A 14,620-nucleotide genomic window follows, 5' to 3' on the forward strand; every position below is an offset into this window, starting at 1 on the left:
GGCGCGAAATCGGCTCACTGCAAGCTCCGCCTCCCGGGTTCACGCCATTCTCCTGCCTCAGCCTCCGAGTAGTTGGGACTACAGGCCATGCACCACCACGCCCGGCTAATTTTTTGTATTTTTAGTAGAAATGGGGTTTCACCATGTTAGCCAGGATGGTCTCGATCTCCTGACCTTGTGATCCGCCCACCTCGGCCTCCCAAAGTGCTGGGATTACAGGCGTGAGCCACCGTGCCCGGCTTCACTTTCATTCTTAACAGATGTGTGGTGCTATCACATCATGGTTTTAATTTGAATTTCCCTAAAGACTAATGAAATTGGGTACTTTGACATATGTTTAGATATCTCTTCTGCGAATTGCTTTTTCTTATAATTAGCCCACTTCTGTTGTTTTATTTTTTAAGTGATTTATAGGAGTTCTTTATGTATGCTAATACAAGCCCTTTATTTGATATACATATTGCATCTTCTTTCTTTCTGTACATTACCTTTTCACTCTATTAATAGTTTCTTTTGAGGAGCACAAGTTCTTAATATAGTTCAGCTTATTAAAAATTTCCATTTGTGTGCATGTGTGTGTCCTATTTAAGAAAATTTTTCCAATTCCAAGGTTATGATGATGTTACCCTATTTTGTTCTAACATTTTCATTGTTCCTGTCATATGTAGATCTGTAATTCATCTGGAATTTTTTTTGGGTGTGTTAGTGTGAGCTATGAGCCAGCACCATGTACTAAAAAGAGTATTCTCGTCTGGTGTCACTTTTGTTATAAATCAGGTGGATATATAAATATGTGTGGATCTGAGTCCATTGGTGTGTCCATACTTGCCTCAATCTCACATTCTAGTGATTGAAACTTTGTAATAGGTCTTGGTATCTGGTAGTTTAAAAACTTTCAGCTTTAATGTTATTCAAGATTGCCTTTTTTTTTTTTTGCATTTTCATGTAAGTTTTAGAATTAGTTTATCAGTACACACACACACACACACACATATACACATACGCATACACAAATCAGCTGAAATTTGAAAGGATTGTGCAGTTTTTTTCACATCAGTTTGGGGATAATTGATACTTTTGCTGTGCAGCAGTAGTTTTAAATTCAGTCTTGACATCTTCACTTCTTTTTTTCTCTTCACTTTTTCTTTCACTTATCTTGTAAGCCTGGCTTAATTCATCTGATCCCTTTTCTTTAATTATGTCCCCAGACTTTTTAAGAAAATCAAATAACATTTTGATTGACTCTCTTGTTTAAGATCTTGATGCTGCCATACTTATTTCTGAATTATTTCCTTCCCTTTTCCTACAGCAATTGTTCCAATCTTTACAGCACTCAAGCAACATATTGTCTTATTGCCAGTCCTAACCCTGTTCTTAGAAGACCTATGTGTAGAGATATCTGGAAAGCAGTTATAAATTTGGACCTAAACCTTGAGAAATGTTGATACTAAAGACACAGATTTTGGAGTCATTAGATAACATGGTTCTTAAAGCTATAGATGTGGGTGAGCTTACTCAAATAGGAAGTACATGAAGTAGGAAGAGAAGAAGAGAGCTTAGAGTATAATCCTGAGGGACAATCATATTTAAAGGTTGGGCTGAGAAGAAGCTAGCATGTGACTAATAGGAGGACACATAAATTAGTGGAGAACCAGGAAGGAGAGATGTACGGAAAACCAAAGGAAAAGAAAGTTTCAAGATGTAGGGAATGAGCCAGGCGTGGTGGCATGCACCTGTAGTCCCAGCTACTTGGAGGCTGGAGTGGAGGATTGCTGGAGTCCAGGAATTTGAGGCTCCAGTGAGCTGTGATTGTGCTGCTGCATACTGGCCTGGGTGACAGGGAATGGTCAACAGGGTTAAATGATGCCTGGAGGACAAGAACACACTAACAGAAAGCAGACCAGTAGATTTGGCTAGTAACATCAGCAAGGTTGGTAGGAGCTTGTAATGAGTGGAGTCGAGGTGGTGAGTAGACATTAATCTCTCAAGCACATTGATTGGAAATGGTAAGGCAGAAGGTAGTGCAGCTGAAAGAGACGGTGAGACATCATTCTCTGGTATTTGTCACCCAGAATCAACTTGTGCAAAGCCAAGTACCTCATCCTGCTTTATCTGCCATTTGTCTGCTTTCTAGTTTCAGTGAGTAGAATCACCCTTTGCCTAGTTGTAGAAGCTGGAAACCTTGTACTCTTCTTTGACTTCTCCCTTACCTCTCCTCCCATCCGTACCCCTACTCAATCCCCCATTTCAATGGTAACCAGAGACGTTTGATTTTTTCTCAGTAATGTGTTTCATCATTCCCTCTGTTGACCTCTTCTGCAGCTTCTTAGGTTGGGATCTCCTGTTTCTCCTTGATAGTGCAATGGCCCTCTTACTGGTCCTTAAAGTCTTCTTGTTCCCCCTCATCCATTCTTCATACTGCCCCACTTATCTTTCTAAAACATGGTTCCCATCATGTCTTTCCACTTCTTAAAAATGTCAGTTGCCTTCCCACTGCCTGCTATATATAGTATACTGAATACTCATTAAATGAGTACTGGTTATGTGTCAGGCATTATACTAGGCACTAGAGGTACAATGATGAACAAGATAGACATGGGCCCTGCTGCCATCTAGTGTAATGGAATATAAGGCTTTTTATGGTTTGGGTACCAGCTTATCTTTCTAGGGTCATCTCCAGCTTCTGCTTATATCCTCCAGACATTTTGGACTACTACTTTTCCCATGGACAAAATCTGCATTGTGAAATCACTGAGTCTTTCTGTGCTGTTTCCAACCCGAATGCCTTTCTGCTGTCTGCTTGTCATATTTTTTTATAGTAGACTGTTTATAGTCAGATGGTGTTTGTTTTCTTCAAATGAGCCATTGGCTGTTAGTTAACTGCTAACTCATCTGTAAAAGCTTGATTTTTAAGAAATATTCTATAGCTAACAGTAATCTGCATAACGGCTTCTGCTTCTTCCTGCTACAAGAAAGAAGTTTTTGGGGTGACTTCTTTGTAGAAAGAAATAGCTATCTAGAATTTAATACTAATAATTCTGTATGGTGCCTTTCTGGTCAATAAGAATGCATGGAATGGAGGTGAAAGGCAGAAATAAGCACTTGTGTGCTCTGGAGAAACCCATTAATACCTGTCTTATTTCATAGAGTATTTGGATTTTGAATGTATTGATTTATCTTCTTCCAATTTAGACTGATGATGAAGATGAGTCTTTTGTTCTTGAGGATCCTACATTGTTAAACATTGATACTATTGATTCTCACTCCTATGATACTTCATCTGTGGCAAGCTCAGACAGTGGTGACAGGACCAACTTAAAGAGGTAGGTATTCATGTGAATCATACTTGCTTACAGTTGAAGTATTTAATTGTTTCAAATGTAAATATTGTACTCTATTGTACTTTTTAAAGTACAATATGGTCTGTTAAAGCCTTGCATAGGAAGTAGAAGGGATATAATATCTTGAAGATTTTGGCACCATTAAGGAAGAAGGTAAAAGGGTAGGTGCTATGACCACTTCGGTAGGAAGCCATAATGATAGCCAGGGACTCCCGGAAGCAGGAGAGCCCTTGGAGGAAGTACAGATTAAACCTGGCACAGTGTCTGTGGTGGAAACATGCAGCTCGGTTCACTACCCTTCTGTTCTGCGCACCCTCCCGCACCTCCCTGTCATCTGCATTCTCTAAGATCGGCCTTCCTTCATTCTCTTGGAGTGGGTTCAGAGAATCACAAAGATGATTAAAATTTCAGGAAAAAGACTTCTAAACCTAAATAACTTAAATTTGGGCTGCTTTTCACCTTCCAAGTTCTTGGAGAGAATATGAAAAGGAAAGAGAAGTGGAGAAATCATAAATACATTATTGAATTCATGTGTAACTTTAATATTGATAAAGTGATCTGTTTTTCTTCTTCAATTTTGCCTGGGTCAGTGCTCTTTTCTTTAGGTTATCTCTTATGGGATAGGGGACGTTGCTGAACAGGACGTTATGTTAACCTGTTCAGCAATGTGTCCTTCAAATAGATAACTTAAATGTTTTTGATGATCTGGTTACTACCTGCTTAAAAGATACGGTGTCATTGGCCAGGCGTGGTCTCTCACGCCTGTAATCCCAGCACTTTGGGAGGCTGAGGCAGGCGGATCACGAGGTCAGGAGATCAAGACCATCCTGGCTAGTACGGTGAAACCCTGTCTCTACTAAAAATTCAAAAAATTAGCTGGGCGTTGGGGCAGGTGCTTGTAGTCCCAGCTACTCGACGGGAGGCTGAGATAGGAGAATGGCATGAATCTGGGAGGCAGAGCTTGCAGTGAGCCAAGATCGCGCCACTGCACTCCATCTTGGGTGACAGAGGGAGACTCCATCTCTAAATAAATAAAAAGATATGGTGTCACCTTGTCACCTACAAGATTAAGTCAGAACTCCTCTGCATGGCCTCCGTCTGGGCCATGCTTACTGTTTTGACCTAATCTCTAAGCACTCGTACTTCAGCCCTCCTAGTCCATACCTTTTGTGTGTGAATACCCCAGACACACTGCACACCTTTACATCTTAGTATTTCTGCCCATGCTTTTTGCCTGACAAACTCCTAGTCATCCATTAAGGTCAAATTAGTCATCTTCTCTTTTCTACAGCTATCCCTAATGTCCCCCAAATAAACAGAATTAAACTGTTCTTCATTTGCATTTATATGGCACTTAATTCATATTTCTAGTGTAACATTCATTCTTTAGAGTTACTTCTCAGCCTCTCTAAGCTGTGAGATCCTTGACAGTAGTAACTGTGACTTTCTTATTTTTGTATTCCCAGAGCATACTTCTAGTCATACAGAGTAGGTGCTCAGTAATGTTGGGTAAAAGTTTAAAAGTTACTTTTTATATGAGGATGAGTAGAAGGGGGATTTGAGGAAGTGGTTGAAGAATGAGAGTTTGGTCATAGGAGGAGCAGCAGCGCAGGAAAGGTGAGCAAGGGTAAGAAGGCAGTAGGGTAATGTAGACTTGCAGGCCGGAGCAGTGCGCTGTAGATAGCCTTCTGGAGAACGTGAGAACCTACTGTCGCATTTCCTAAGGTGGGCATGGAGCAGTTTGAATCGTGAGAAAGGAATGGTGATTTGATTCATTTTCCTGCTTGTGCTTCTTTGAGGTTCAAGGCGGGTTTAATACATTTTAAGGTGGGATTGTTAGATACTTCATACATCTTTTAAAAACAGATCTCACAAATAACATACAATGTTGTCTTCTGCTTTTTGTGCGTGTGTGTTTTCTTTCAAAGCATTGGGACCTCGCCTTTTCACTTTTTTTGGCTGTTTTTAAATGTTTTTCTTTATTTTTAGGAAGAAGAAATTACCTGATTCTTTTTCACTCCATGGATCAGTTATGCGCCATTCACTTTTGAAGGGAATTTCTGCCCAGATAGTGTCTGCAGCTGTAAGTATTTTGTTTTTTTCCCTCAACTTTGTAACCTGCAATGGCATAATAAAGTAGGAATGAGCATAAAACAAAATACAGCACTTCTCTTGGCCTGAGGCTTAAGAAAAATAGAATCTGGCTTTCATGGTTTTTGTGTGACATGGCTACACGTCTTGACATAGAAATTAGTGCAGCCATGAAAATAAAGTTCTGCTCAGAGTCTAGGCTGTGCCTAAATGAAATATGGCAGCAAGCCGAAAATAAATACTATCTGCCTTTTCTTTAAATTCCTTTTCAGTTTAGTTGCCATCTTGTGTATTTGTTGAGATTCTGTGTTTGGTTTTTTTTTTTTTTTTTTTTTTTTTACTCTTTTCATATGGAGAAATGATTGATCAGAATCTTTTACAACTTGAATGATTTTTTTACAATTCACAAAAGTATTTTCATGCCCCTTATTTCTTTTATTCTTACAACTTGGAAAGTAGGTAAAGCTGTTTTCTATTTTACAAATGAGAAGCTAGGCCCAGAAAGGTGATAGTAACTTGTCTTAGATCATTCTGTTAGGAGGTAGCAAGGCATTTATTCAAAACTGGGGTTTCTGGCTTCAAGTGTAGTGCCTCTGTTGTGAACTGGAGGTGGCACTGGTGAATGCGACGAATGTGTGAAATGGCTGGAACAGAATATTTGTGGCCTTTTTTGAAAATTATGTAGAGCACTGGGTTAACGTAAACAGTATTTAATGGTCCATAGATGGCAGACTTTTCGTTTGACACTATCAGACTTTTCATTTGACCTCACAGCTGGTAGTTTTATGTAGTCTTTCAGTTTTGGTTTTCTGAATACAATGTATAGATTCTATATATAATGATAATGACAGATTTATACTCCAGGAAGTTTGATGTGTTTTTATGTTCTTTTTGGGGCATTTAATCGGCATTTTGCATATCCAAGTTGGACAAGAAATAAAAGTTTGGATTTTTCACGAGGGTGAGAGATTGATACAGAATTACGAGATACCACAATTGCATTTCAATTTTCAGGTTTATCAGAAAAAGCCCTTAGTGCAAATACCAAAAAAAAAAAAAGTATTTACTATAACAATTGGTGTATCCTGACCTAGCTCATATATCATGAAGTAAATTTAAATAGAGAGATGCTCAACAAGCAATGGAGGAAACCTGGGCAATTGTTTTTCCTCTTTTAGGTGGAGAGTAACTCATATTTGCTAGAATGGGAACCACCTGTTGAGGATTACATTTCCATGACGTTTTCTGAATTTAATCCTTATGTAGGTGATGAAATTCATTCCTTTCAAAATCAAGATGAACCAGAACAGTCATTTGACCCACCTGTGCAGTTTTAAAAATATTTTGAATATTGGAGACTGAGCTAAAACTCAGACTCTGAACAATGATTAGATAAATCTGTTATTTAAAAGGGTTTCTCCTTCCCCTTGAAGAGGAGGGGAAATTCTAATAAATCCCAGAGTGTTTGCATTCTGTTTTTATTTCATTGCTATGGCTGAGCTCCTTTGGTATGTTAAAATGAAAACTGCCTTTCCTGTGACAGTCATCATACGGTGCCTTCCTATTTTTGGATTACCAGCTCAATTTAAATTGCATGCTTTCCTGTGATGGTTGGTTTATTAACATGTAAAGCTAGTTATATTTTTGGATATTTCTCCCTGAATAATTGCTCAATAGCGCCTTCAGCCATGTGGTTAGTGATGTTATGAGGGCTGCTTTGGGCCTTGATCACAGTTTTGGGGTTCATGCATGGAAAACGCTTAGGAGAGATGAAATTTTTGCAGTTGTGAAGCTCGTTTTTTAATTTGGGATCCTTTTCAAAGTCGTATGACATGTGACCATACTTTAATTCAAAGTAACTTTTTTTTTTTAAGGATCTTTATTATTTTTACGATCAACTTTAAAATACTAGAGATAGCTTATTGTAGTGTTTTTTTCAAAATGCGTCCGCTGTATAACAATCTCCTAGGGTACTGATTAAATTGCAGATTCCTGGGGCTCACCCCAGACCTACAGAATCCCAGGCATACAGGCATCCCAGGTGATTCTTATGCTTTTTAGCTTTTGAGACCCACTACCGTTAGATATTGCAACACCAGTACTAAAATTCTGTAATCTCTACAATGCTTCCAAATATCTGTGTTTTTTTAGCTTTTGAAGTCAGGCGACTTCTGATTTCATTATTCAGGCTCTATTTTGAATGTAGAATAGGCCTTCGAATAACATCATTTTGTTCAATGTCGTTTTGTTATAATGTTAATGAAGAAAAAACAATTGGTTTAAGTTGTTTTGCTTAAAGTCACAGTTTTCAAGAACTTACTGACAACATTAAGTGAGGTCTTACTAGAGTTTATGACCTTTATCTGCTGTCCCATTTCTCTTTTTCCCTGTCTAGATGCAAATTAATCATTTATCAACTATGTATTACATGCTTCTTAATTGTCGAGCATTATGTTAGGCATGTTTGACACACAGATATATATACACTCAAAGTTGGATAGATGCTGCTATTTGCAAGCTCTTTGCTACTACAGTACTGTATCACTACAAACTCTTAGGGTTATTTAAAGCTATGTAAGCATAGAATTGATACTCTTCCATATTTATCTGATTCTTCACATTTAATTTGATCCTCAGGACAGCTCACTGAGGTAAATAGGGCGGTATTTGCTATTTCTTTGAACAGATGAGGAGACTAATATTCAGAAAAGTTAGGTGACTTTTTGAATGCCATGTAGTTACCGGTAGGGAGGTGGGACTAGCACTTCTTTATGTTTTAATTTCTTATGCTTGAGAACTGACTTAATATACCCTGTTGGGGTTTGTTTAGAGGTTATTGGGTAATTGCTAGATAGGAAAGTCCTACTTAGTAGTAGAAACATCTTTAGCATGTTTACTTTTCTCAAATCTTTATGTACTGCTACTGTTTTGACCCCATAGTACTTATAGTTTATTCAAGTACAGAAAATGGAACATCTTTCCTCTTTTTCCTTTGCATTTCCGTTATAATCAGTACCCTCCCTGAGGCATCTTACTTCGTAAAGGCACTTATATACTTAGTAAAATAAAGCAATCCTCTTTCATGCCCTTTGTATTTTGTTGGTATATATAGCTTTTGTGATTTCTCTTAGATGGGGGCAAAAATAAAGGTTCCACCTCTAATCTAAATTGATTTGGACCAAAGTGTATGTAAAGCAAGAGCCTTATACCATTTTCTGTTTTAAAAATGAGAATATTTTTCAAATACTTTCTTAAAACTTTCATTTAGGACAAAGTAGATGCTGGATTGCCTACAGCAATTGTAAGTATACTTGAACTTTTTAAAGGTAAGCTTTTTATTTGATTGGGTTTTCTTAGATTTATTGTTACATGGTTCAAAATATTACATAAGTTATTATGGTAATAAATTCATAAGTCATTTTACTACCAGTAATCAGGCTTAACATTTGTCCATGTTGGGCGCTTTCTTTTTTCCTAATTTTTTACTTTTTAGAGTTTTGTTTGAGAAGCAGATAATGGAGTAATACTAGCCTTCTCCAGGTTTATTTGTTTGTGGTACCACCCTGCCCAAGTAAATTTACTTCTTCTGTGATTTGGCTCCCCTTCCATAAGGAGTGGAAAGCATCATTTGATAGGATCACTTTGTGGTAAATAGCACATTTAACAGCTCTGGATTCCGTTGCCAGGCTTGCCAAATAGAACTCTGCTGCAGTATTGTAGAGAACTAGGGAATATTGAAAACATACTGGTTCTCTCTCTTCTTGTCTTCCTCCAGTGCCTTTTTAGCTTTCCTTTTAGTCAGTCTTTGGTAAGGAAGTGGGTGAGTTTTCAACACTTTGGATGCCTTTAGGCTCCTGTGGATAAACTAGAGAATTGTGTTCTCATCTCTTCCCCAGGCCTTGTAGGAAGCTCTTGGTTGGGTAGCATAAGTGCCTCTTACTTTGCCTGGACCCCTGATTTTTTATTTGAAAGTTGCTTTAGAGGAAGCTAAGTGGCATGTTATTGCCTATAATGTTGAACATATGATATTTTGATAGTGTTACTCCTAGAGTAAATTTAGAGGGATTCTCAGAAATAAAATGTCCTGAGTTTCATTTCCCGTTTTGCCTCCTGGATGAAATTCTTCTTATTTACAATAGTTTGTATGTCATCTGGTGCCTAGAGGAAGGAAGGCCAACAAATTCAACTCTGATTATTTCAAGATTCTTAATGTAGTATCTTAAAATGTAATCTTCCCTTTTGTTTTCAGGCAGTGTCCAGTCTGATAGCAGTGGGTACATCTCATGGATTGGCTTTAATATTTGGTAAATTTTTTAAGTGCTTTCCTGCTTTTAAATATTGTCCTTTTGGGTTTTATAATGTCCTTTAATCACAGTTTATATAGTGTACTTGATTTTCTTGAACAAAACCAGAAAAACTTGAAAAGTAGCAGTCAATATTTTTATAGCTAAAAATTATTTGACTCACAGCTTTGTTTTGCTGCTTATTGCAAGTTTGTTTTCTTCTTCATGAATTTATAAACTGTCATATCTATTGATCTCTCTGCAAACCTAGACACAAAGAATAAAGTTGAGGGGAACCTTGGGTTATCATCTTGTCTGCCTCCGGTTGTTGGTGGTGGGAATTTTTGATTCTGAATCACGTTCCCGTAATGGGTATTCTAAAAGATCTTCCGGAAAACAGGCTTTCTCAGTAATTTTCAGGAGCTCTCACTGACAATAAGCTTTTTTTTAAATTTCCAATGTAAATTGCTCTAAACCGAAATTTTTTTGGCCTGTAATCACATTGCTTTCTTGGTTGAAAGAGAACTAGTTTTATTTGTATAGTAGAAGATAGTTGTATTTTCTCATTTTTTTCTACCTGAGACTAAATGACTGTAGTTTCATTAAACCTTCTTTGTTTTTGAATTCAATGTATGAATAGAATATTTTGTTCTTTTTAAATTAAAAAACTATTAGATTTTTGTGGCCGGGCATGGTGGCTCATGCCTGTAATTCTAGCACTTTGGGAGGCTGAGGCAGGTGGATCATCTGAGGTCAGGAGTTCGAGACCAGCCTGGCCAACATGGTGAAACCCTGTGTCTACTGAAAAAAATTAACTGGGTGTGGTGGCGGATGCCTGTAATCCCAGCTACTCGGGAGGCTGAGGCAGGAGAATCGCATGAACCCAGGAGGCTGAGGTTGCAGTGAGCCGAGATTGTGCCACTGTGCTCCAGCCTGGGCAACAGAGTGAGACTCCGTCTCAAAATAAATAAATAAATAAAAAATAAAAAACTGTTAGTTTTTTTGAGGGGTCATTTTTAGTGTTCTCTTCTGGATATTAAGTTGTTTCATCTCCCTTAAATGAAAGACTTGATGACACTGTATTTAGTAAGGAATCTACAGACTATTTTATATGGATTACCTGAGAATTCTTAATAGCAGAACCACAATTTGACTTCTGTGGGGCCTTGCATCCTTATTTACTGTATAAGTGGATAACTAGTTATTTTCTGTTGGTTTTGAATGATTTGACTTACTATTATGAATTTTGTATTATGACAAAAGCTTTTTAAAATGTAATTGTAAAACCTAGTCTTTTCAAAGGCAATTGAGTTAAATAATAGAGTTTTATTATTTGGGGACCAGAAGAGTAGAAACAAAATTATAATTCCCTTGAAGGAATTTAGAATTGGTTGAAAAAGACTTAAAACCTAGATAGTTGATATATATTCATAGTAGAAAATATAGAAAATATAGATGAGCAAAAAGTTGAAGATATACCAAATCCTGCCATCCAGGAATAATCCCTAACATTTTTTGTATGTAACCTTTTAGTCTTTTTTTTCTGTACTTGTATATATGTATCTATACATCCTCAAATGGGATCATGTTAATTTGTAAACTGCTTTTCATGATAATGAATATCTTTCCATGAAGTTATATATTTTGTCTGTAACATTTTTAATGGCTACATAGTATTCTATTAAATGGATTCTTCCTAATTTACTTAATCATTTCCTACTATAAGACATTTAAGTTGTTTGTAAACGTATACTACTGTGATGAACATCTTTGTTACTACATTTCTGTGTCCATGATTACTTTTTTAGGACAGATATTCCTAAAAGTGGAATTGCTTGGATTAGGAGATGAACATTAAGAATTTTGATATGTATTATCTAATGGCCCTCTAGAAAAGTTCTATCAGCCTTCTCTCCTATCAGGTGTTCAGAATGGTGGTCTTCCTGTGGGGCATAATTAATGTTAGATAAATAGAATTTTGGGAAAGAATCTTAGGTCGTTTAGTTCAGTCCCCTTATTTTACTTCTGAGGCTGTTGAGGACCAGAGAGGTTAAGTGACATGCACAGAGCCAAGTTCAGCCAAGTTCATTGAGGAATGCTGAATCCTATATAAGTGTATTTCCACTATTCTAAGCAATTCTGCTATCCTGAGAGAAAAGGAGGCCAATTCTAAGATAAGAAGAAAAGAATAAAAGAACTAAGGTGAAGGAGAATAGATTATAATGCATATATTTGTCAGCAAATTGCATGTTAATTTTTTGTTCCCACTTACCAGTACTCATTTCTCACCTCTATCTGCTTTAACATCCTTTTCTTGTCAATGTTATAAGAATATGTGACTGCTTATAATCAAACTCAAGTATAGCTTAGTGCAAACAAATTAAAATGAATACTTTACAAACAAAAACTAACAGAGGAAAAGACAACATTGTCTTTTGATACTGTCTTTAATTTCCTTGGGCCTGGTTCCTGATTTTTTTTTTTTTTTTTTTTTAAGACCCAGCACCTTTCCTGTAGATATGAGAATAATCTTTCATTACAGTCTCATGGAAAAGAAAGTATGTCAAAGTGAACATTTTGAGAAAGAATCATAATATTCTGGTTGTGCTTTGGGTATTAATAGTGTGGCTAACAAATTTTACTCATTACTATTTATAGGAATCAGATGTTTGGACAATGTGTTTTAACAAATAGATTAAAATATGCTTGAAAGCCTGGGAACAAATGGCAGAGTAATAATACTATAAAGTGTCTAGAGGCCTGGGTTAGATCTCATCTCTGTTAAACATCTGTGTTGATCATAGGAGAAAGTGTAACAGGAAGAGCTATACTTGTTTAAGTACTATATGTTTCTCTTTGAAACAGAGGCCCAGGTCATTAAGATAGAAACTATTATACGTTTCTTGAAGACTGATGTTTATTGCCTCTTCTTAAGTAATTATAGGCATATAGCTTTTAAAAAAATATGTTGGTACTTACCTTATACAGAGTCTCAAAAGTTCAAATCTTAATAAAGATGTTTCCCCATCCCAGGGGGCCTTAGTTTTCCTCTTTTTTTTTTGGTTGTTAGTGTACTTTAGTAGATTATCTTTTTGAAATTGTTTTTGTATTTATCTCACTTAAACATGGATTTACTTACTTTGCTATAATGAGAGTATTATGGATTTTTTTTTCCCATAACCATAGCTGAGCATAATCATAAATGCTAGAGACATCACTTAATCACATTTAGTATCATTCCCACAGATAACTAAAGCTTGTCACGTATATTCTTGAAATTTTTTACCTGCCTTTTCTTCGAACTTTTGAACTGATTTCTTGCTTTTCTTTCTCTCTCTTGATCTTTTCTTCATGGATTCAAAAGGAAAAGGTATAGTAAGTAATTTTAGTTTGCATGAATGATTTCTTTTCTTTTGGCCTTTTTAATGTTAGAAGAATGCTACCAATTATAGTCAGTGTCCTCTTATGAAATACTTATTGGAAAAAAACCAGCTAATTGAAAAATTAGTTAAGCAGGAAATTGTGAAAAACTATAAGTATATATATACCTTCAATGTTTTAACTGAAAATACATAAATTTTCATTTATCCTTGATCTTTTGTTGTAGTCCCAAACTTTTTCTTTGAGTTTGTATTTGCCACTTGGAGTCCTGAAATATCTTTTTTGGCATAAACTTTATCATTAATGGGTCATGCAAAATTTGCCATTTTAAGTTTTAAAAATGAGGTAAAAGCTTAAGCACCTGTGAATCAATCATTGCATGCAAAATCCTGTTATATTATGAACACCTTATTTTGTGACAGTTTTGTAAAGAAACTCATCTTTACCAAGTTTTTCTAAACCATCCATTTAATGTTCATGGAAACAACAGCTCTTTCTTTTTCACTCTGTTTCATTAGTTTATTTACTGTTTAAGTTTTAAAGTACAGTAACATTACAGTGGCATGAACAGGCTTGGGAATGAACACAGCTGACTCATAGTAAGCATCAGCATTCTGGAAGATATCCAACTAGCCATGGGGATTCAGTATGCCCTGGCTTCAGTCAGTAAGCCTTACAGAGGGAAGGAGAACTTGAATTCTGCGAGTTGGTTTGATGGAGGTCAGGTAAAAGTGCTTCTGTTGTTTTATGATCATTGATGAAAAATGTTTCCTGATTAGATCTTTTCTCCCTTGATCCTAGAGAATATTTTAGTGTGAATAAAGGATAAGAAAAGGCCAGATGTGGTGGCTCACGCTTGTAATCCCAGCACTTTGGGAGGCCAGGGTGGGCGGATCATTTGAAGTCAGGAGTTCAAGACCAGCCTGGCCAACATAGTGAAACCCGTCTCTACTAAAAATACAAAAATTAGCCAGGTGTGATGACACGTGCCTGTAATCCCAGCTACTTGGGAGACTGAGGCAAGAGAATTGCTTGAACACAGGAGGCGGAGGCTGCAGTGAACCGAGATGGTGCCAGCCTGGGTGACGGAGTGAGACTCTGTCAAAAAAAAAAAAAAAAAAAGGATAAGAAAAGAGTAGCATTAAAGAATAGTGAATATTGGCCAATAAAGGTAGAGTTCCACACACACAATTAAATTGGATTCCTGCTAGGATATAGGTATTTCCTTCTTTGATAGTCTTTAGAACTAATTAAAACTAATTGAGGGTAAAGAAATAGAAGATTGGGCTAATTTTGGTATATGGAAAGAGTTAACAGAAATTCTTGAAGTATGTTCAAATTTAGATTTTAGGGCTATTACAGACTTTGTACATTATTTGTGACTTTTCTTTGCTATTCAGCATGTTATTCTTAAGTCCAGAATATGCTGAGGAGATCTACTCTAAGCAAAGTGTACTTTGAAAGACATACTAATAAAAGATACAGATATAATTCAGGGCAATGCTAAATAGATGTGCTGTTTGT

At 36.6% G+C, this 14,620-nt stretch overlaps 1 protein-coding gene across 2 annotated transcripts in view; it reads left to right on the forward strand.

The window, feature by feature from the left end:
• VPS8 (VPS8 subunit of CORVET complex) overlaps window positions 1–14,620 on the forward strand; it is a 249,543-nt gene that overhangs the window by 18,203 nt on the left and 216,720 nt on the right. For both annotated transcript variants that reach the window (XM_050778327.1, XM_050778328.1), the window contains exons 4-7: window positions 3,193–3,323; window positions 5,331–5,424; window positions 8,701–8,733; window positions 9,682–9,736. In XM_050778327.1, coding sequence (XP_050634284.1) covers window positions 3,193–3,323; window positions 5,331–5,424; window positions 8,701–8,733; window positions 9,682–9,736 — 313 coding nt within the window. The remainder of the gene's footprint in view (window positions 1–3,192; window positions 3,324–5,330; window positions 5,425–8,700; window positions 8,734–9,681; window positions 9,737–14,620) is intronic.

Source organism: Macaca thibetana, chromosome 2, assembly GCF_024542745.1.
Source record: "Macaca thibetana thibetana isolate TM-01 chromosome 2, ASM2454274v1, whole genome shotgun sequence".
NCBI lineage: Eukaryota > Metazoa > Chordata > Mammalia > Primates > Cercopithecidae > Macaca > Macaca thibetana.